The 24,040-nt window shown below is 36.7% G+C and overlaps 1 protein-coding gene across 2 annotated transcripts; it reads left to right on the top strand.

The window, feature by feature from the left end:
• Positions 1–407: 407 nt before the first annotated feature.
• Positions 408–23,458, top strand: LOC106077242 (tyramine beta-hydroxylase-like). Of its 2 annotated transcripts, none has more exons than XR_008779903.1 (12): positions 408–535; positions 4,916–5,099; positions 6,155–6,284; positions 6,850–6,951; positions 7,902–8,078; positions 10,391–10,551; positions 10,956–11,094; positions 11,320–11,427; positions 12,002–12,098; positions 13,565–13,642; positions 15,087–15,249; positions 22,340–22,479. XR_008779903.1 is itself a non-coding variant. In XM_056042160.1 (12 exons), exons 1-12 carry the CDS (start codon positions 513–515, stop codon positions 22,605–22,607), a joined length of 1,722 nt encoding a protein of 573 aa, XP_055898135.1. In that variant the 5' UTR covers positions 408–512; the 3' UTR covers positions 22,608–23,458. The 2 variants fall into 2 exon arrangements, 1 of the variants encoding a protein (XP_055898135.1); XM_056042160.1 differs by having other exon boundaries at positions 13,565–13,734; positions 22,340–23,458.
• Positions 23,459–24,040: the final 582 nt, after the last annotated feature.

Raw genomic sequence — 24,040 nt, 5'->3', positions numbered from 1 at the left:
GAAGATAGATGTGAACCTGGCCTTACTGATGTCATATAATGGCTATCGCATTTATCTAATTGTTTTATTAAGGGTCAATCTCTAATTCAAAGCCTCAAGGTAAAAAAAAATGTTTCTTTCAGACTCAGATATGCATTCCATTTAATGATGGTGCCGATAAACACAGACAAATGAAACTTTTATATGTTTAGCTGTTTGGTTTCATTTTGTCTTCAAATGAGTGCATTTAAAATCAGATATATAGATCTAGATTAAACATGACTAATCTGAATAACTTGGCCCACTTTAAACTTTCTTGAAATACAAACTTACGGGAGTTCCAAATTATTGGGAACTTCTCTGTATCAAAGATAAGGACATAACCATCTATATATATATACACATATATACGTTAACACCAAGTGTCAATAGCTAAGCACTGATTGCTGATCACGTCATACACACTGAGTTACTTTAATAAAAAAAGTAAACTGAAAGATTTTATTTAAAAACAACGTTTTGGATTTTAAACAATGTCAATCGCTGTGATATTTAGGTACGTGACTAATTTTTCATCTTCTATAAATGTTCCACTAGTGATTCTCAACCTGTTTCGTACTTATAAATTTCTGATGTGTGCTCTTGGGTTGCATCGCCATAAAAAGTCAAGTCCAGTTCCACCGTTCTTCTGAAGCTACATTATATTTTGTGAGCTGAAATTTCTAGGGTCCGGATAGCACCGACATAGACCGGATGTGACCCATGGACCGTAGACTCGGCATCACTGTTATTAACATTATACGACAATTAACAATAAGACAAGTTAAACTAACAAGTTTCCTATAAAAGAATAAAACAAGAATTGTAAATTTGTTGATTCTCTAAAATTTTTTGAAGAATTTCGAAATTAGTTTTTTGGCACATTAACACAACTCCGGCAATGTGATGCCCTCGACAATGTGGTGCCCTCGACCATGTGGTGCCTAGGGCCATGTGATGCCCTCGGCCATGTGGTGCCTAGGGCCATGTGGTGCCTAGGGCCATGTGGTGCCCTCTGCAATGTGGTGCCCTCGACAATGTGGTGCCCTCGACCATGTGGTGCCCTTGGCAATGTGGTGCCCTTTTTCTCCAAGGGAGCCACTTATGATCACACACACACACATACAATTGCATCTCTTACTATTAACTGAGAACGACTTAAAGTGAAAGAAAATTGTTAATATGTTAAAGAGGGGCACATTAAATATTTTTTTTAATCTGTTTTTTAACGCGGCACCATAGTTCAAAGGTCACATATATTTGTTTTTCAGAGGTCAAAAATAAGAATAGAAAATTGATCGTGCAATCGACTGCATCAAGTTCTCTAATCATTGTTGTTTGAAAGTATGTAAAGGTGTTTTAAGCTACTAAGTTTTAACATTTTAAAGAAAAAAAAATTGAACAATGATACTCTTAAGACAATCTGGTGCTCCGAAGCACTATCTCAACAGAACAAAGTCAAACAGGATCTTTAATACAAACGTGAAGTCGGTTCTTTTATACGGTTCTGAGACATGGAGGGTCACGAAAAGAGACATGGAACAAACTCCAGACCTTCACAAACAGATGCCTACGCCGATATTGAGATTTAGGTGGCCTGAAAAGATATCTACTGTCAACTTGTAAGAAAGATCCAAGTAAAATCCCACTAGCCCAGGACAGTAAAACGTGAAAATGGAGCTTGACAGGACACACATTGCGAAAACCAAATACCAGTGTTGCAAGGCAGGCACTTGATTGGAAAGAGGGAAGTGGGCAGACCCAAGCAAACCTGGAAGAGGTCAGTCATCAGTGTAGCGGAGGGTACTGGAATGACATGGGAGCAGATGAAGAAAGCTGTTACGAACTGAGTCTGGTGGAGAGATTGGGGGGAGAGGGTCACAGGAATAAGTAATTAAGTACCATAATCAAACGAAGGAGCTACAGCATATAATAAAATATAGTTACTGAGTGGTTAAGGGTTAGGGTGTGTGCGCGTGTGTGTGTGTGTGTGAGAGAGAGAGAGAGAGAGAGAGAGAGTTTGAAAAAGGGAAATCAGAATTCCTAAAAAAAATATTATAAGTTGGAAATCAGAATCACAAAATGATATTGGAAGTTCACTGAACCATGTCGTAATATTTTTCTCTCTGTTTCTCTTGTCAGTCAAAGCTGGAAACTTCCGGGTACATTGAAAAATAAAGTTCAAATATTTTCTTTGTTCTCTCTCTATAGTTATTTAAGTGCTATCCTTAATATTCTAACTATCATACTAAACATTCTGACAAACTGCTGTTTTAAACATTCTAACCTAGTGCTGTCCTAAACATTCTAACGCAGTGCTGTTTTAAACATTCTAACGCAGTGCTGTTTTGAACATTCTAACGCAGTGCTGTTTTAAACATTCTAACGCAGTGCTGTTTTAAACATTCTAACCTAGTGCTATCCTAAACATTCTAACGCAGTGCTGTTTTAAACATTCTAACGCAGTGCTGTTTTAAACATTCTAACTCAGTGCTACACACTTTAACTTTTATTCAGTAATATCACCAGTGTTAAAAAAAAAGGGGGCATTACACATTTTTAAAAAAGTCTCAAAACGTTACAACCGTTTAGACACAGAGGTTAGTGTAGTTCACATGTGATATTCGAGATTTCATAATAACAATAAAAGTTTTTAAATAAAAAAACAAACTCTACTATGTTTGTCACTTTGTTTGTTGATAACGGTGCACTGTGTCAGTCGAACAAATGCATACTACAGGCAGTACAGGGAAGCGAGATGATGACGTCTTGGTGAATCAGAAATACTTGGGAAAAGAAAATGCATTCGGATAAGTTTGTAATGAAACAAAAGACAAAAATGATTTCTCCAGGCGGGATTTCGAAAGGAGTTTCAAAGCGGCAAGTTTTGGCAATATTATAACTGGATATATTTATAGACCAATAAATGTTCTGTGTTAGCATGTGATGTGTCATGCTACATGAAGACTACAAGAAAAATCAATTCTGCTTTTGAAAATTATGTTTAATCGTTATAAAAGACTTAACGTTACCTAAACATTGGAGACCTGCGCAAGGGAAATAACAATGTTGACAGAACCAAATCAATAAGACTCTATGTACAGGTATTTTTTTTTTCACGGAGAGCGAATGAAACGCCATGATAATCTCACGAAAGGTGTAAATCTTCAGCGAATCCGGGCAGGGGCGGACTGGGTGTTAAAATCGGCTCTGGCATTAACATACAATGCACCCCACAAATTGTGTAGCATACAATGAGCGTACAATCGTACCAGTCTTATACATTTAATTATCTATTATGTTACTAATCTATCGAATACGTTGTTTAAAACTGTATACATATGCACCCAAAAAGTCTATGTTGTGCTATTAAACATTGTATTAAAGCTTTATATATAGACTGCAGCCATTTAGGGGAAATACCGAAAGTAAATACAAAGGTTTAATAGAAAGCATTTTTTCCCCTCGAATTCCACGCTCAGGCTGTAAATCTGTGTCTGTTCAATTTTTGTGTATGTTTCTGTTGTGTTGTCTTTATATGAGAAAAGAGTCCTTGTAATCACAACAAATTTCCTTAAGGATCAATAAAAGCAGTCAGTCTTAGTCTTAGTCTTAAATTTATCAAAGTCGTTTCTTAACCTTTGAGATAAAAGAAACCTGTGTGCGAAATTTCAAGTGAATCCGTTTAGCGGTTTCATAGATCTCTTTAAGAGCAGTGAATGAGGGGTATTTCGCAAATATATCGTAGATAAGGCCTTCAGTTATTTCATAAGCAATTGGTGACGATTTAACAAGGGACAGAAGCCCATAAGAAACACGGGCTGTAGGTACAGGCTAATAGTAGGGGTGCACCGGATAGTACTTTTTGATATCCGGCCGGAGCCGGATAGTGAAAAAGTGCCGAATATTCGGCAGAAGCCGGAGCCGGAGCGACTATCCGGTGCACCTAATAGGCATACATAAAATTGAAAAAATGCGTTTGTCTTTAAAAAAATGTTTATAACGTAAGGCTAGGAACAATCGTGAAAATTTTTACAATCTTTTGACAGTGCAACAATCAGAGCTTTACTGACCTTCACGAACCCGTCCGGCGACATCAACGACCCATTGAGTTACCATCCTATAGGTCATTTTCCTGAATGCCAGTGTAGCCCCTCCGCCCCCTGAATTGCATAGTTGAGACTTAAAATAAGTTATTAGAAGTAAAGTTTCGTAGCTATACATTCCAAATTCAATTATTCATTATTTCTTGTATCACCTACTGTGAAATATTTTCATGCGTGAGGGGCTAACGTATTACGGTACAGAACAAACTTGTCAAATTGTCATTGCCTCTATCACTGCATGGACTTTGTCCTACGGGACTAGGACCTACTGAAAGTTCACCAACATGATTGATTCAAACAATCTACTGGAGACTTTCCGACTTAAAGTTAATCAGCTCTTTGTTTATGTATTTATATTTCTATTTGATTCTACGGTACTAAAACAAAGCGCTAAAATGTATAGTTTATTTATGCTTCCTTGCACGCCAGATACACCAAAAAGATAGCTTGCTATTCATGGCTTTGCCTTCACTTTATGAGAATCTCCAATACAAAAGAATATTTCAATATAAAGAAGTCTCTTAAACTCGTAATTATATAAAACATGCAGTGGCGTAGCTATGGTGGGGGAGGATGGGGAAATTTGAAAATCCCCCCTAGCACCCATTTGAGGGGGGCCCAAAATGAGTGTTTTTTTTACATTAAACATTAAATATTACTCAAAATGCAGGGGCTCCGAAAGAGGTCAAGCCCCCCCCCCCCCCACAGGCCCTCAAATGATGGAAAATTCCTAGCTACGCCCATGAAAACATGATACTATTGGCTAATCCTGTGATTTGCTTTTATTCCAGCGTGTTTCTACTGATCCCTTCCAGTTGGACTTATCCTAGCTTTCAAGACCAAGTACCTAACGGTTACAACGTCAGACATCCTTGTATTCCGAATTATCGGTGGCCAGGCCTGGGGCATATACATCGTAATGGCGGAGGAGCCCGAAATGTCTTTGGTCAGGACTTTAATAAAGCTGGACAGCAGGTTCTTATCATCTAACACTTACATACGAGTATTATTATTGACTTCTTACAGATGGTTAAAGTTATTTGTATTCAGGCCGAATTGAGAAAGAAACAAATGTAATGTGATACTATATCAGAGTATGCTGTGCATAACAGTTGATAGATAACCATTAGGAAATATAGAAAAATATCACCCTTTTTAGATCTTGTGATCCATGGCAGCAGACTATAAACGAGGGTTTCATGTGGCTAGCACAATAACCAACCACCTTTATTTCAGGTAGTCATAGCAGTTGGGTGGACACAGGTACTCAGGAATTCAGGGACACAAAGACTCAGGGATGTCCTATAAATCTTGAATTTCAAAATCCCAGGCATTCAAACTCGTAATCCGAGAGCATTATCACTCGACCACCAAGCACCAAGGGGAATAAGGGAAAGAAATTTTATTTGACTGAGGTGGTGGTATAAGCTGAGTTAGTCCCCTTTATAGGTCACCGCTCCAAATTGTCATAAACAATATATAACTATACAATCTTCTCGATTCATTAGTACCTCACTAGCAGAGTGTCTAGCTCGTCGTCCCGAGGATACGAGAGACACAAGTTTGAATTCAGGTTGTTCCCTATATTTTTTTTTTTTTTTTTTTTGTAAATGCTTTTAAAAACCATTTACAGTAAAATTCACTCAAATATCCCTTTCTTTCTCCCCCCCCCCCCCCGATTTTCTCAACTGGTCCAGACAAGTGACAGGATGATAGCGTATTGAGAAAGCTAAAAGCATTAAGTAGCGCTAAACAAAAACAATTGGTAAAAATATTATTAATTGCACATATATATTATTGTTGGTCTAGATGCTAGATCTATTACAAACTCAAACAGGGCTACACAACTGATCCAAAGCTTCGTTTTTTAAAAAGTATTTTTTAAATGTTTTTCTTTTTAAGTGACTGACTTTAAAATGACTTTTTGCCTACCAGTGGTGGTCGATGCCAATCGAGTGTGTGTGTGTGTGTGTGCAGGGAGATACTGTTTTGTTTCATCATCTCACGTAGTGTACATTTCATCTTACTAGTGGACCACATCACTATGTCAACTAGATTCGGATGGTGATGGACGAACTAACGGAGATGAACTCGGTGACCCAACGTGTGTCTGGTCACCAGGTCAAATTCCTACCCGTACAGTGGACATTACACATCCAGGTAAACAATAACCAGCTCTAATGACACCTGTGTGAACTACAACAGCAAACACACGTATTTAGTTGCAGATAATGGTAGGAGATAAAACAGCAAACATTGTGATACGATGGGAATGAAGCTCAAAATAAACATCAATAGTATGTAATCAAATTAAACATCAATAGTATGTAATCAAATTAAACATCAATAGTATGTAATCAAATTAAACATCATAGTATATAATCAAATTAAACATCAATAGTATGTAATCAAATTAAACATCAATAGTATGTAATCAAATTAAACATCAATAGTATGTAATCAAATTAAACATCAATAGTATGTAATCAAATTAAACATCAATAGTATGTAATCAGATTAAACATCAATAGTATATAATCAAATTAAACATCAATAGTATGTAATCAAATTAAACATCAATAGTATGTAATCAAATTAAACATCAATAGTATGTAATCAAATTAAACATCAATAGTATGTAATCATATTAAACATGAATAGTATGTAATCAGATTAAATATCAATAGTATATAATCGAATTCCTACACGGACCTTTTTTTTACAGGTGTGTGTGAGCCTATGAACAGTTCTGCTTGTGCCGGAAAAAATAGTTTTGTGTCATGTCAGTTAGAAGCTCTAGACAACTGCCCCGTGTTAAATAATTCAGGTACATTACACATTGTTCTACGTCTGTTTAATTACTTGAAGGCGCGGTGGCTGAGTGGTAAAGCGTTTGGTTTCCGAATCATAGGTCTCGGGTTCGAACCCTGGTGAAGACTGGAATTTTTACTTTCGGGATCTTTAAGTGCACCTGAATCCAACCAGCTCTAATGGGTACCCGACATTAGTTGGGAAAAAAAAAAGCGATTGGTCGTTGTGCTGGCCACATGACACCCTCAGAAATAGATGACCTTTACATCATCTGCCCCATAGATCGCTTGGTTTGAAAGGGAAACTTTACTATTTAATTACTTAATTTATTATAACAGGGTTTGCAAATAAGGCCTAATAATGATTTTCTAAATAATTATAAAAAAATCATTGATTTCACCTCAATAGATATTACACATTTTAAAAAAATGGGATTATCATATATCAGAGGAAACGCCATGACTCAATCTAGTTTTTATAATTAGAAACTTATATTAAAAAACCTTAGTGAAACTCTGGGGTGATAAGATTTAATTTAAACACTCTTATGTAAGATTGAAACCCAGTTCCAGTTATCTTACAAGTATTAGACTTCAGGTATGCAACAATGACTCAAAAAGAATGTTATATTAGATCAAAGGGCTGTATGTCACTGCAGCAAGGTGGCAATAGAATCTTATAATATAGCTCAGTGGTGAAAATAGTTATCCACAATGGCTTGATTATTTGGACCATTGCTTTGTGGCTTTTGTTGGTTTGAGGGAAAAAAACGGAATTCAGTTTTACACAAATATTTTATTTAAAATTATTAATTTAAAAAAAAAAAGGACGAAATATGTAAAAGTAAATATATTCTGTTGGTGTATGTTAAGTACCATTCGAAAATAGATCAACAAGACTTAGGCCTATATTACTTTGAATTCTTTTTTATACGACAATGTTTGTTTAACCTGTAAATGTTCTCAGATGTCAAAATGATCGATCTGACTTTCACACCATTCACCGTGCCTGGAACTGAGACCAATTACATCTGCATGACCTTTGACCTACCAAGTGACCAGGACTATCACATCATCGCTGACCAGCCAATCATCAACAACAGTAATGTACTTCACCACATGGTGCTATATGGCTACGAAAGAGGTACACCCCTTCCACTTCTCTTTGAGCTATATTGCTACGAAAGAGGTACACCCCTTCCACTTCTCTTTGAGTTATATGGCTACGAAAGAGGTACACCCCTTCCACTTTTCTTTGAGCTATATGGCTACGAAAGAGGTACACCCCTTCCACTTTTCTTTGAGCTATATGGCTACGAAAGAGGTACACCCCATCCACTTTTCTTTGAGCTATATGGCTACGAAAGAGGTACACCCCTTCCACTTCTCTTTGAGCTATATGGCTACGACAGAGGTACACCCCTTCCACTTCTCTTTGAGCTATATGGCTACGAAAGAGGTACACCCCATCCACTTTTCTTTGAGCTATATGGCTACGAAAGAGGTACACCCCTTCCACTTCTCTTTGAGCTATATGGCTACGAAAGAGGTACACCCCATCCACTTTTCTTTGAGCTATATGGCTACGACAGAGGTACACCCCATCCACTTTTCTTTGAGCTATATGGCTACGAAAGAGATACACCCCTCCCACTTCTATTTGAGCTATATGGCTACGAAAGAGGTTCACCACTCCCACTTCTCTTTGAGCTATATGGCTATGAAAGAGGTACACCACTCCCACTTCTCTTTGAGCTATATGGCTACGACAGAGGTACACCCCATCCACTTTTCTTTGAGCTATATGGCTACGAAAGAGATACACCCCTCCCACTTCTATTTGAGCTATATGGCTACGAAAGAGGTTCACCACTCCCACTTCTCTTTGAGCTATATGGCTATGAAAGAGGTACACCACTCCCACTTCTCTTTGAGCTATATGGCTATGAAAGAGGTACACCACTCCCACTTTTCTTTGAGCTATATGGCTACGAAAGAGGTACACCCCTTCCACTTTTCTTTGAGCTATATAAGCCGAGTTTACAGAAAGAAGACTTAGCTTAAATGTATTGCAAGTAGACGGCCTTAACCAATTTAAGTTTAAGCCTACATGCATAGCTAGTCGAGTTTAGGCTTACTCAGTTAAATTCTGTCTTAATTGTTTGTTTCGGGAAATAACTTGCTGTTTACAAATCTAGAGGTCGAGTTCGAGTCTATGTAGTTATCGAGTTGATTCTACTCTTATCAATGTGCTAAGCACATAATCCCGTCATAAAGGATTAAGCAACGAAATATATGAGCTGCAACACTTTGATTGGACATTTTAACTTTTTAGGGGGTGTGAAGGGGCTGAATAAAACATGATATTCACCCCTTCTTTCGAGGGTGGTACCGTAAATTTGCCCCAAATACTATTCGTAATAATGAGGTGTACATAAAGGAAAACAACATTTCCAAGTCCAGGTCTGGTACTGGAATGTTTCAGTTGTAGAGTAAACAAGAAAAACACTTGAAGAAAATATTTAGAAATAAAAGACAACACCTCCTATTCTTATAGAGCGACTATTTTGCTATTGATAACTAATGAATGTTACAGTAAAAATAAAAAAATAATTGCCCTGCCCTATTCCCTCCCTCCCAAAAAAAAATCTGGTTATAATTTTTAAATGACAGACCTTTAGATCTAGACCATGTATATCTATTGTTGTCGGATTTCCGAATTCTGAAAAGTTGCATAATCTTCAGTCATAGAGATTAAACAAAACTACACTGCTGTATAATAAAGTACACAAAATTGCAAGTCACAAATTTTCGTTTCATAAAACTCTTTTATCGGCCAGACTATATTTATTTATGTCCATGTCCAGACTCCAGAAAACCCGGAAGGTTCCAGGTTTTACCCACCCTGAATGGGAGACTTAATGAGAAGTACTGTTAAACAAAACTGGCATCAATTTTGAATGAAAATAATTTTTGATTGATTCTGAAACAAACTGTTTGCAATTTGTTTTACCAAGCTTTATATCAACTCAGTCCGTCAGTCTGGTACAAACTTTGTGCATGATGTTTCACCCACTACCCGTCCTTGGATCAAGTTGGAACTTTTCATAACTATTCATTGTTCCTAATGAAACATGAATCAATAAAAAAAAAAAATTGACCAATTAATTTCATTAGTGGTATATCATTATTTTTCCTGTATATAGAAAAAGGTAAATAAATTGTACAGTATTGAGATACATTACTTTAAATGTGCAGTTCTTTCTCTCATATAAGCTTTTGTAAAAATATTTTTTTTACAGTTTTTCTTGTTTCTTTTTTTCAAAGGTTTACTTTAAAAAGTTTACAGAGAGAAGATGATTTTTTAAAATATATTAATTTGGGCTCAGAAATTGATCATTATGTATTTTAAACTATACAACGTTCAAATGTTTTTCCGGAAATATTTTCATAAAGCCAGTATCGCCAACATCTCCTCTCCGTCAAGCTGCAGTATGGACCTGGATTCATTCACCACGGTCATCGCTGGATGGACAGTCGGCTACTCAGGCACATGTTATGGTGAAACAGTTGGGTTTAGGTTCGGCTCTACAGGATACACCAGAGTCAGACTTGAGGCAAGTTTTTGTATTTGTTTGTCAAAGTTTGATTTAAGCTAAAGATTTCTATTCGCGGCTTAAGTTACAGTAGTTTGATAAAAGAGAAAGAACGCAATTATCACATGCAAATGTAATAGCCTCTCCAGTGGTCATTTTTAAAACCAAAAAAATCAATTACTTAAATCCAAAGAAATAAACAAACAAAACTTTTTACTGTAGATCTACTGCATGACGCGTAGAACGTAGTTATCTTCTTTGTTGAAGTAACGTCTGTAAAATATACGATAAGAAGATCTTAGTGCAAGACAAGCAACATAACAGATGGTATTGTTCTTATTTATATCAATTCCTTAATATGCGTTATGAGTAAACTACACCCCAGAGACATGCTTCCATTCAGCTGCTGTTCTTATCAATCACAGATCCACTATAACAATCCAAAGCATATATCAACCTACATGGACGCCAGTGGACTGCGTCTCTACTACCGTCCAGCCAGACCTGAGGTCCAGGATTTGTTTAGTTTCACTACTGGTCAAACGTTTTTGCAACTACCTCCAGGTAAAACATTTGAAAACGTCTCTAGTTTGTCCGCCTTTAAACTAATGTTAGATTGTATTGTTAACTTCAAGCCGTATGACATAATTTAACATAATTATATTTAGTTATTAATTAATTGAAGTCTACGGTATAAATGAATACGTCCAATTCTATTAGTGCATTGTATTAGATCTAGACTATGTGGATGTTAAATTATTTGTATGTAAAGGTAAACTTACTGTACAGGTCAACAAAGAGTTGAACAGGTTGGTGTCTGTAAAGGTTCCTGTACGTCACTGCTACTGAAACAACCTGTCTACCTGATCATAGCCCTAAATCACATGCACTATTTTGGTGAGTAGCACAGTCACAGTACAGTTAACTATTGTACAACTTTACAGGTGTACAGTCTACTGAGTACTGACATTCAGTGCTGTTATGCAGGTTGGCGATATTCAGTCTTTGTTCTACTGTTGTATAGTTATTAAATGTCGAAACATTCTTTACATGTGTTCATAGAGAATTAGTTTCAGCCAGCAGTTAAGGGAATTAGTTCCGACGGTACCTATTAGTAGGAGCGTATCTTGTGGATGGGGTGAACAGGACCTTTCTTTGTGGCAGTCAATTAATTTCAAAGTTAACTTAACACTTGTTCTTAAAAACAGGTAAAATGGGTACCGGTATCTGCGTTATATAATTAGCTGTATGCCCTACGCATCTTCCTTTTTCAGCCCATAGTAAATACATTTTGGCTACGCCTTTGTTTATGAGTCTTTCCTTCGTCTCTCTACATTAATCGTATGGGAAAATAACTAAAAGGATATTTTACATCAGATTTAAAGATATCAAATACAGGCTATATGAACAAAGAAAAAATTGTTAATTCTTCGATTTAATATGCTAAATGTTTTTTCCTCCATGATTTCAGGTCGTTCAATGAAAGTGGAGCTCTTCCGAAATGGAACACTTATAGCCAATTTAACCAATGATGAGTACTACAGCTACGACTCACCAGTTGTTTACGTGTAATGCCTTATAAAGTCTTTTCACACTTACACTAAAAGTCTGTGCACTCCTTCACACATACAATCTATTCACATCTTCACACATACAATCTCTTCACCCCATCACGCATACATTTACGAGAACAAAAATTAATTGAAACTTTATAAAATAGCTATATTTTATTTCTATAATAAAAAAAAAAGGCTCTAAGCCAGTGGCGTAGCAAGATAGGTCTATCCATGGCCCGGGTATTTTAGTGTGACTGAACACAAATTTTATTCATACTGTATTTATGAGTAATTTTTCAAAAATGTATTCTATTATACATAGGCCTAACACCTTTTACAAAGAATACACTTGAGGCATTATGTCAATGCTTGCACAACTTTATGTTTAAAAAAGATGAACAGGTGTTTCATATTGAGAAACCTATGTTTATGAGACCTTTTCTGATTACTCATATTTATAGTCTGAATAAAAAACCGAATGAAGTGTAAAATATTTACCAAAATCTAGATCCAGACCTAGATATGCTTTTATAAATAGATATCCACTTTCTATTTTTGTACTGTGTAGTACTGTGTAGTATATTTTTGTTAAATGCTGCGTTGCCTGAGCTTCCAAGTAGCTGACTCAGAAATAAAGTTTGCTTGTTGTGACTCGTTCAATGGAGAGTACTAAAAGTGAAGCCAACCTGCTTTTTGACAGAGAACTTTTATCAATCACAACTTTGAAACTGACCACTCTGTTTAACGAACTGTCCATCGCAAACTAATGAATAGCAAGTATGTAGTCATAACAATTAGTGAACTTCATAATAAAACATAGTTGTCTAGCAGAAATTAAATTTTGTAATGAACACACAGTCTTAATAAACAAGCAAAATACATAAACAAGCAAAATACATAAACAAGCAAAACATAAAATAAATACTTTAAAAAAAGACAATACCTCTTCATACAACTTACATCTTACATAGCGATATATATATATATATATATATATATATATATATATATATATATATATATATATATATATAAGAAGGTCAGCCAGGAAAACCAGTGAATTGGGAGAGTCATTGATTAACATGCATGACTAGATTGACACAAGGACACGCGTAGGACGTAATCATCGCCTTTTTTTATGTAACGTCTGTATTTTTATAAGATAAGATCCATAAGATATATGAAAATATATTTTAATAACTGTAAATGTGCAATAATTTTAAGTAAAAGTAAATAAGAAAATGTAAACTATGTATTTTCTGACAGTCAACACTATTATTTCCCTTTTTTCTTTCTTACAAGAGCCCGTTTTGGGCTCCTGTTGGGCGTGGGCCAGGGCGGACTGACTCCCTTCGCACCATGGTTGCTAGGCCGCTGCTCTAAGGAGTGCATTTTCAAAAACTTTTTTTTTACACTTGTTTCGCAAATAATTCATATCTGGCAGATATTATTAGTAATAAATATAATATTTTTTACAGACACTATCCGCCTATTCAAGTATTGCCGGGTGATGAGCTAGTATCAACCTGTGTTTACAGCACACTCTCGTCTAAGAGGTGGGTCTATTTTGGAGAAGGAACTACAGATGAAATGTGTTTTGGTTTTTTGAAGCTTTTCCCCAAAAGTGCGCTGTCTGGTTTAACTTTAAGTAAGCTGGAAATAAAGTTAATTTTCTGACCATTTTAGTTTCTATTTAGTAGCAAGTTTGTTTCAATAAGCGCTTTGCTGAACTTTATCTTGAACTAAAATATAGTTTTGATACATTTTCCGGAAACATCAAAGTTGTTAAGAGCGTCACTTCAGAGTATTTCGTCCAAACCCAAGACCCCTTCAGGACGGGAGGGGTGTGGAAGCGGACAGGGCTCAAACTCATGATCGTCGTGTTGACAGCTCGGAGCGCATAGCACACCGACCAAGGCAGCCGTGCTTCTAGACTATGCTATCTGATCAAATTAAAATTATTTACCGCTATATAGTTCCGTGATCATATTCATATCATTGTAGCAAGATTTGATAGAACTCTATTAATGCTGCATTCTTTGTCTCCATTGTTGTGACTTGGCACATTGTCTGTTAGATTGTTGATCACATTCCACTTCTAGTCTCATGTTGTTTTTTCCTCCTTCTGCGTCTCATTTAGTGTGAGGCCTATTCAGTGTGAGACCCCTCTAGTGTGAGGCCTATCCAGTGTGAGACCCATCTAGTGTGAGGCCTAACCATTATATGAGGTCTCTTAAACTTTTTAATCTTTCGAACTTAGTGCTGCATGTAGTACACCCAGGGCAAACTTTGACCTATGTCAATAGCATCTTATTTTATAGTATCTTATAAATTTCAGATAATCTTTCAAAAGAGAAGATAATTGCCAAAATAAAAAAACGAGTATCCAGGTTTAAGTCTAGTCATGAATGTGAATTAGAGACTAAACTTTGATAAGTTTGATTGGCTGATTCAGGCAGCCCGTTCCAAGTTCTTGTGGCACTAGGAAAGAAGTAGCGCGTGTAGAAATTTTCTTAGCGATGCGACTATGAATCATCCCATAGAAATAAGATGAGCGATGTCGCCCAAGCATAAGTTCCCCCCTCTCCAAGGGAACAAGAGCCGATACAGTTTGGGATTACCGGCGATGCAGGCTCTGCCGAGGTGTAACACTGTATGCTGAAAACTGCCTAAGGGTCGCCGGCTCCTGATTTTTCCTCAGGGTTGACTCCCTAAGACTTTCCATTGTTGGAGTATAGCTGAAAGGCAGCAGAGATCTGACTTCAGAGTTTTCTTTCTCTTTAAGTGGGTAGCCACCTAAAGCTAACGATCCTTTCCTGCGCTTGCTTATGGAATTAAGAAATAGGACTTCATGCAACGGTAGACTTCATATTATGACTCTAGCCACTGTGGCCAACATTTGAGTTCGGGACTGCTCGCATTGACAGTGGAAAACTCTACCACTCAATTAAAAATGTATCTTTATAATTATGTTCTGTTTCATTCTGTTTCGTCTTTCAGGTGGATCTTGTGTGTCCAGATCAACTTTGTCATCATGTGAGCTCAACCTCGGCACACCAATCAACGGATGTGACTGGAAAGGTTTATCTAATGCCAGTAATCCAGAGACTTTCAAAATGGCAACAGATCTGAGCAAGAATTGCAACTTGGATGGATTCTGCAGGTACAGTTCTGTTGAAATGTTAATCACATTAATGTCAAAGCAACAATGTGTTAATTTTCTATAATGAATCAAATTGAGAAAATAAAATTAACCATGGGCGTAGCCAGGATTTTTTTTCGGGGGGGGGGGTTTTGGGGGGGGGGGATTTTTTTCTATTGTATATGTATTTATGTGTGTGTGTGTGTGTGTGTACATAATCTTTATTGCATTCTGACCATTCATTCTTCTTTCGGAAGACGTTTATTGTGCCCTAGAATAGGTTCTTCCATGAGTTAGTGGAAAAATTGTAGATTCCAGCCAATACTAGCAAGGGTGTCTGGGGGAGCGCTAGGAGCTCCCCCAGCGCGGGGCGAAGTCCCGCCGCCAAGCACTATTTCTGGTATTGAAAGCCAACAAAATGCATATTTTGAGGAATCTACAGTGCATTTTCCTGCTATTAAAAAGTTTTATTTCAAAAATCTAGTGTGCTATTCTTACTGACTTAGATCCTACCGCGCCGTTTGGCGCATTTGACGTCAAGCTGTTTTCATAAAATTGTAGATTCCCTACTATTAATAGCAATGGGGTCTGGGGGAGCGCTAAGAGTTCCCCCAGCGCGGGGCGAAGCCCTGCCGCCAAGCACTATTTCTGGTATTGAAAGCCAACAAAATGCATATTCTGAGGTATCTACAGTGCATTTTCCTGCTATTAAAAAGTTTTATTTCAAAAACCTAATGTGCTATTCTTACTGACTTAGACCCTCCCGCGCCGTTCGGAGCATTTGACGTCAAGCTGTTTCCATAAAAATCTATCACTGGTAATGTCTGAAGCCTCTTCCCACCTGCCATGAGGACCTCAATGAATGAGTGGCGTCAAGTTGTACTAGGATAACATTGCAACTCTTCTTATGCGTAATTCATTTTGTCGAAGAACATGTCACGCAAACCTCATGCGTCGCTCTCTCACAATCTTACTAAAGGGTCGACTCCCAGTTCGGCATAGGATTTCCTTGATTTAAACCCGATCTCTATAACTGACTCCTAAAATCTGTCTTAGCCATCTTTGTTGAGCCACATTTAGTGGCAGATGACTATTCACTGCAGTTTATTAAGGGAGCCCTGCAACTGGTAAAAATGTGTAACCTCACTTGAATACGCTCTTGGAATTAAGTGACTGTAGTTTGCTTTAGATTTTATATTGAAAAGAGAAGTTTTATCGTCAAAATCATCTGTTTGGGGTTTTCCACCTCAAAATGCTCTGTAAAGAGGATCTTAAACTCAAAACCATCTAGAGGGGTTTTAAACTTTTAAAAAACGCCATCTGTAGAAGAGGGGTTTAAACTCAAAACCCCCGATTGGATTGGCTACGCTCAAATAATTTTAGTGTGTAATTTGCTTTTTTTTTTAATATTGAAGATGTATTTTTTAGCATCAAATCCATCTGAATGGGGGTTTAAACTCAAAACCCCTTTTGGCAACGCTCATAGCATTTTGAGTGCGTACTTTGCTTTTTTTCTTCAACTGATGATGTATTTTTTAGCCTCAAACCCCCCTGGCGGGGGGTTTAAACTCAAAACCCCTTTTGCTACGCTTATAGATTTTAGAGTGAGTAATTTGCTTTTATTTATATTGAAGAGGTACTTTTTAGCTTCAAACCCCACTGGAGAGGAGTTTAAACTCAAAACCCCTTTGACTACACTCATAACATTTTGAGTGTATAATTTGCTTTTGTTTTTATTATTAAAGAGGTATTTTTTACCTTCAAACCCCGCTCAAGTGGGGTTTAAACTCAAAACTAAGTCAAAACCCATTTAGCTACGCTCATAACATTTTGAGTGCGTAATTAGCTTTTTTTTATATTGAAGAGGGGGTTTATCGTAAATTTTGGAGGGGGGTTTAAAATCAAAATCTCCCTTAACTGTGCTCTTGGAATTAGGGGATTTTCGTTTGCATTTTTTTTTTGTTTTATAGAAGACTGCAAAAACCCCAAGTAGGGGGTTTAAAACTTAAAACCCCTGGTAGGGGGTTTTAAACTCAAAACCCCTGGTAGGGGTTTTTAAACTCAAACCCCCCTGGTAGGGGGTTTTAAACTCAAAATCCCCTGGTAGGGGGTTTTAAACTCAAAACCCCATTGGTTGTGCAGGGGCAAGTGATGGTTTAGTATTAAAATATCACCTAAAACAAACAAAATCAAAACAAAATATCATTCACTTAATTCCGATCCCCCTTGGGGATTCTATTTCGGGGGGGGGGGGGGGGGGTTTGAACCCCAACCCCCCCCCCCCCCCTGGCTACGCCCATGAAATTAACAGGATATAAATGAGATAAACTTAAACATTATTGTACTATATTATGTAGTATGATATTGTTCATCCATCATGTTTGATTCATAACCAATTTGGTCATCTAGGGGGCTGAGGGCGTTGCCCTGCTGTTTTGTGCCTCCTCATGTAGCTGGTGAGACCTCTGAGAGCCTGAAATGTTCGCTACACTGCACTCTGACTCTTCTCTTCTGCCAGCTCTGTTCTCTTGATCTCGGCAATTTTCGCGCCAGTTTTCACCTGATGTTCTATCGTGTGCTTCCGTCTCCCAGGTGCCAGGCTCAAGGTCGTTGGCTCTCAGAGACACTTTCTGTTAAAATAATAATTATTATAAGGCAGCGTCTTCGATTCCGGAGATTAACGATGAGACCAATATTGTACGCAACATTACTCGAGTATTTTGTCACATATGCCGGACGTCCGCTGGGTGGTTATAATTATCACTTGTATAGAGCAAGGCAGCTGGCAGAAGATGTCCTCTAAAAGCTACAGCTGGAGATGCCCCACGGTGGTATCGGGATAAACCCTTGAAACCTTAAGAAAAGGCCTTGCAGATGACAAATGTTAGACACCTTATTTATATAGGTTAGTTATTTAGCGACGCACCATAGAAGACGCATATTGAACGGGACTAGTGACGTTTGGGATATGTTGGGTTAGAGACTGAAAAAAATCAGTTAGCGATAGAACAATCCAGGGTAACGACGTGTTTAGTGACAGAGACTTCTACTGTGGCCTTTTATCATAATAAACCCATGTACAAGTGTTCATCAGTGTTGACTACATCTCTTCACTAGTTATAATCGATGTGCCAGTTCTTGTTTGACTTGTTGGTCAACTGCACGTAATACACCCGAACAATTACACCCAAATTTATATATTTTTACTTAGCCTATATTAGTTATGGCTATACTTTAAACTTATTTTATTTTTAAGTTTTTTCAAACTTTTATATAAGTTTTAAATGTTATGTCTCTATCTATAGATTTAGTAAATGTATAAATCTAGTATGAGTTATTATGGTTATATTCAAATCTGTATATTATGTCCAGTATCACGCAAATTTAAATCTAGTATATTATAGTGTATATAATAGTACTATTTAGATCTATAGTTATCAAGAGCACTATGACTATTAGTATGAATAACTATGATCAATTTTAAAATTTGATGTGACTGAAGTGTCTAGAGTAAATTCAAAGACTGTCTAGAGTCTAGATCTAGAGTAGATTATGGTTCTATTCAACCATATGAAACAAATATGTTTATACAATGTCAAATATATCTTCAACAAGATATATATATCTAGAATGTACTACCTTCATTCATCTTTCAATTAATAATATTTCAAATTCGAGTCTAGATAATTTAATTGTACCAAAGAGATGTACAACAATTTGCAGATCTAAATTTAGCCAGACGACAGTGTTTGACTACATAGCCAGTTTCGGCATTATTCTCATGGCAAAATCATAATTGATTTTAACCGCTCAAACTAAAATTATTTTAGTCTGATTCACAGTAAAAGAATCCTACCCGCACTTTCTATCATTAAGTGAAAAAAAAAATTACAGATCTAATTAAATTAATAAAAATAAATAATTTAAAATAATATAAACAAATGAAATAATTAAATGAGACTATCACTATGGGTTGGGATGTGACAATATGGCACACAATGATAACGTCACGAAGTAACCAGGCAACAACGGATATGACGTTTACACAAACAAAACAAATTACAACTCTAAACGTATAATATAGCTTTTCATCTAAATTATGTCTTTACCCCGAACGGGTTTAAGGCTTCAGCACCACCTGAATTTACTCAGGCTAACATACCAAATTTAGACAAAATCTATTTCTAAGGGCAATCTAAACATACACTAATAAGAAAAATGGCACTTAGCTTTTGATAAGAAAGATCCCTTTGTTCGGACTCCCGAATATGCTAGATCACAACAAATTCCACTGCCTCTCTTCCAGTTCTGACTCTGTTCTCCGGTGCTACCAGTATCCCACGTAATGCCACAGATGTCCTGATATGCCACAGCAAAATGTTTCAGTTCCTTCGGCGACTGTTGATGACCGTATGTGTAGTTCTGACGACTTTGTGTACACAGTTACTGACGAATAGGTTAACGGTTCTTCTGGCGATGACTTGACTTGTGTAGACGACTACTGACAAATAACAGTCTCTTGACGGCAACTTGATCTGGACGACTGACGAATAACGAATTTCTTGACGATGACTTAATCTGGGCTGACGAATAACGGTTCTCTAAAATAGTTCACTGCTTCTGCTGCTACTCTGGTAGTACGACGAAGTTTGCTGTTGTACGTTGCTTCACTAGACCAAACTGTCCAATGTAGACTAGGTGAAACCAAGGTCACCTCCGACGACGTTCCGTTAGACGATTAACGGTTTTCAACGAAATTAGGTGGATGTAGCTGTTTCCACAACTTCAATATCAGTACGTCTAGATATCGTCTAGACCGACGAATACTAAATATATCAATGTTCAGTAATGATACATACAACTTTACTAACCTTCCAAAGGTTAAACACAGTGACCGTTATAAACGTGGCAAGCAACCGGTTCAATGAGCAAACTGCTCCACAAGAATCTCTCCAAGGGTAAGACGACAGAGCGATTTCGATTTAGTTAGCTACCAAACTTGTAGTACTCACAATACTTCTGACAGCGGGCAAACTGTCCTTCTCGAACTGGCGAGGTAAAACTTGATACTCAATGTGGCTCCTATGACGAAGAAAAAAAAAATATATGTCCAACAGGTTCACTAACGATCTCTCACCCGTTATGAATGAACGGTTTCTCTGGTTGTAGGTCGATTCAGCATATGAAGATTAGGCTTTGATAATATACTGGTTAAGTAGACCAGACGTTACGATGATTACTGTCCTGACGAAGGTCACCCTGAGTTAACGGCTCGTTGAACGTACGATCAAGAACATGTAGATCTAGAACAAAGTCACTCTGCGCTGATGTTGTGTTCAGCCGTACTCCGATGAAATCTTATATCTTCGAGTGCACGACCCTCACCTGAGTAAACGTTCTGCTTCGAGGTCCGGTTCGAGGTTCGTCGGGCTTCGAGGTTCGGGGTCGCCACTGTGATGTTGCTAGTTCAGGCTGTCTTGAAGTCAACCAATTACTCTGCAATCGTTTGGGTGTAAGTGTTCGGGTGTATTACGTGCAGTTGACCAACAAGTCAAACAAGAACTGGCACAAGTGTTCATCAGTGTTGACTACATCTCTTCACTAGTTATAATCGATGTGCCAGTTCTTGTTTGACTTGTTGGTCAACTGCACGTAATACACCCGAACAATTACACCCAAACGATTGCAGAGTAATTGGTTGACTTCAAGACAGCCTGAACTAGCAACATCACACAAACGAGGAAAAAAAATCTTTCGGAAAATTAATAATTATATGAGTAACTTAGACTTTGACAAGGTTGTCTTTCAATAATTATATATATATATATATATATATATATATATATATATATATAATGCAACAAAAGTAGGCGACAAAGTCTATTGCTCATGGAGAGTCGACAGCCTACTTTTGTAGCAAGAGAGAAAAAAAATGCAATGGATATAGTGGTGTCTCCTATTGTTGCTTCTCTTAGCTGGCAGAGCTTTAAGATTTGATTAAGTATGTGTTTAGACTTTTGGAATTCTGCATTTATTTAAAAGTCGACTACCTTTTATTTAACAGCTACAAGCTATTTATTTCATGCAGTCACAAACAACAAAATAAATTATGCACTTACAAAGCTTATATCAACTCACTCTGTCTGTCTGGTAGAAAACTTATATCAACTCACTCTGTCTGTCTGGTAGAAAGCTTGTATCAACTCACTCTGTCTGTCTGGTAGAAAGCTTATATCAACTTACTCTGTCTGTTTGGTAGAAAACTTATATCAACTTACTCTCTCTGTCTGGTAGAAAACTTATATCAACTCACTCTGTCTGTCTGGTAGAAAGCTTATATCAACTTACTCTGTCTGTTTGGTAGAAAACTTATATCAACTCGCTCTCTCTGTCTGGTAGAAAACTTATATCAACTCGCTCTGTCTGTCTGGTAGAAAACTTATATCAACTCGCTCTGTCTGTCTGGTACAAATCTATTTTGTATACGTTATTTCTCCTATATTTCGTTCTCGGATCAAGTAAACATTTTGCACAATTATTCATTGTCCCTAACAAAACATGAATCAATCGAAGAATAACTAATTATTTTCTGACGTAGTCGTAATTAAGTTTGTTTTATATAGAGACAGTTCTAGCAAAGGGGAGATAAACTTTGTGTAGAGAAATAGGTCGTTGGCTAAAATTTTGAAGCTAACAAAAGATAACAATAAAACCTTGTATTTTTTTTTTATAAGTACTTCTTTAACTAATCTCCTAGCATGTCGACTTTCCTTCAGGAAACGTTTTTTTTTTCTTGCTTAAATTGTTTTTGGAAAGGTAGAACGGAAACCTTCTTTCGGACACCCTCTTCTCACTCCCCCCCCCCTTAAAAACAACTGGTCCACACAAGTGATTAGACCATAGCGCACTGATGCATAAAAATTGCGCTATAAAAATAGTAATATAAATATTCCCAATAGTACAAATGTATTATTGTTAGTCTAGATCTATTAAAAATGTATTCATTAAATCAAAATAACTGATACAATTTTACTTATTATAATCTCTGTGGGTATTAAAAAGTATTTTAAAATATTTTACTTATTCTAAAAGTCAACGGTGTTCTTTTCAGACCGGAATGTAAGGACCTGGTGCAGAACATCACATCGGGTCCGTGTTTTCAAGGCCAGACTTCACAGTTTGTCAAAAGCATGCTAGCTACAAGTAAGGAAGGTTTAGAGATGCTAGGAAGACTACAGTCGTGTCCAGCTGGTCAAGGAGATACCTGTCCACAACCAACCTGTCCCAATCTATGTGAAAACAATGGAAGTAATTACCATAAAGTGTCAAGGGCTTTAGTCCTAGTTATAACCTTCCTAATTGTAGCCATTAGTTGTTAGGGTATCAGTTGTTATGATTCGTTATTGGTCTTAATAGGTAAAGTGTTATGACTTGGCCTACATTATATTGACTGATTTAAATGAAAAACAACAACAACAACACAAAAATACCTATATATGATGAGCAAAGATTGCAAACTGTTTAATCATAATTGTATTGAATGAAATCATGACTTTATTGAATGTATATTCTATTATAAGAATGACATTATTGTCTGTGATAGTTCAGAGTTGACTTCTGATTGCTGTATAAACAAAACACTTTCCTGTAAATATAAAATATTTTAATATAAAAACATGTTACTGTACAAATAAAACACGTCTCTATGCTCTCTTCTTCAATTTATGTTTATGCTTTTGTTTATATAACATACAAACCCACTGTGTCGGAGTCAACAAAATATCATTTGACTTTGTCTAGATCTTATACAGGGAATTTGAATAATGTGTTTAATTTATTAGCCTTTATATGTTTCAATTTATTTTCTTATATCAACTCACTCTGTCTGTCAGGTAAAAAGTTTGTACACGTTATTTCTCCCACACCCAATCTCGGGTCAAGCTAAAATTTCGCACAATTATTTCTTGTATTGGTAATTAATTATTTTGTTTTGTTTCTTGAGCAAGGGAAAGAAATTTTTATTTGACTGATATGGTAGTACAAGTTGAATTAGTCCCCTTTATACTTTGTAGAGAGAAAAGTTTGAAACTCACAATAGATAACTATAAACTATAGTGGTTATACAGTTTACGTGAGGAGGCTGGGGAGGCTTTAGCCATCGAATTCAAATTCAGGTCGTTCACCTATTATTATAAATGCATTTAAAAAGCGATCACCGAGATACTCCTTTTTCTTCGTATTTAATGTGCCGTTAGTGTTCGGTTTTAAAACATGATTCTACTTGTCTGTTTTAAACTCAACTCGAGCAAAACCTTATTATATTTTTTGAGCCGTCTTTCACGAGTTAAAACAGAATGCCACACCTTAGAAAAAGTCATACAGTCATAAAGTATAAACTATATTTAAACTCTACAATTATAAAGCACTTACATGTTTGTCCAATGTCGTTTGATATTACATCATTACTAGTCATTAAAGAAAGATAACTGTGATAATTGTCAGTATCTACGGTAGACAAATCGAACACCAGTGTTGTTCATCTATTGTGCGTAAAAATCAATGCAATTTCTAGTAGTGTAGATTCTAGTTTTAATTTTTAAAGTCAGACATTTATTGTAAATCAAAAGCTTATTTAGTATTTTGTTCTTTTTAAGTGGCCCCATCTTCCTATTAAAAGTGTTTGTCGCTAGTCGAAAGCAAAATAAGTTTAACTGTTCTTTTTTTAGCCTATGACTCATCAAATTTGGTCACGTGCCAGGCGTGAGCAGGGTGAAAACCAAATGGCGAACAATGGTTCGGTAATTTTCCAAGA

Source organism: Biomphalaria glabrata, chromosome 9 (genome assembly GCF_947242115.1).
Source record: "Biomphalaria glabrata chromosome 9, xgBioGlab47.1, whole genome shotgun sequence".
In the NCBI taxonomy this organism is placed as follows: Eukaryota; Metazoa; Mollusca; class Gastropoda; family Planorbidae; genus Biomphalaria; species Biomphalaria glabrata.
This window is presented reverse-complemented; position numbering and strand designations above follow the sequence as displayed.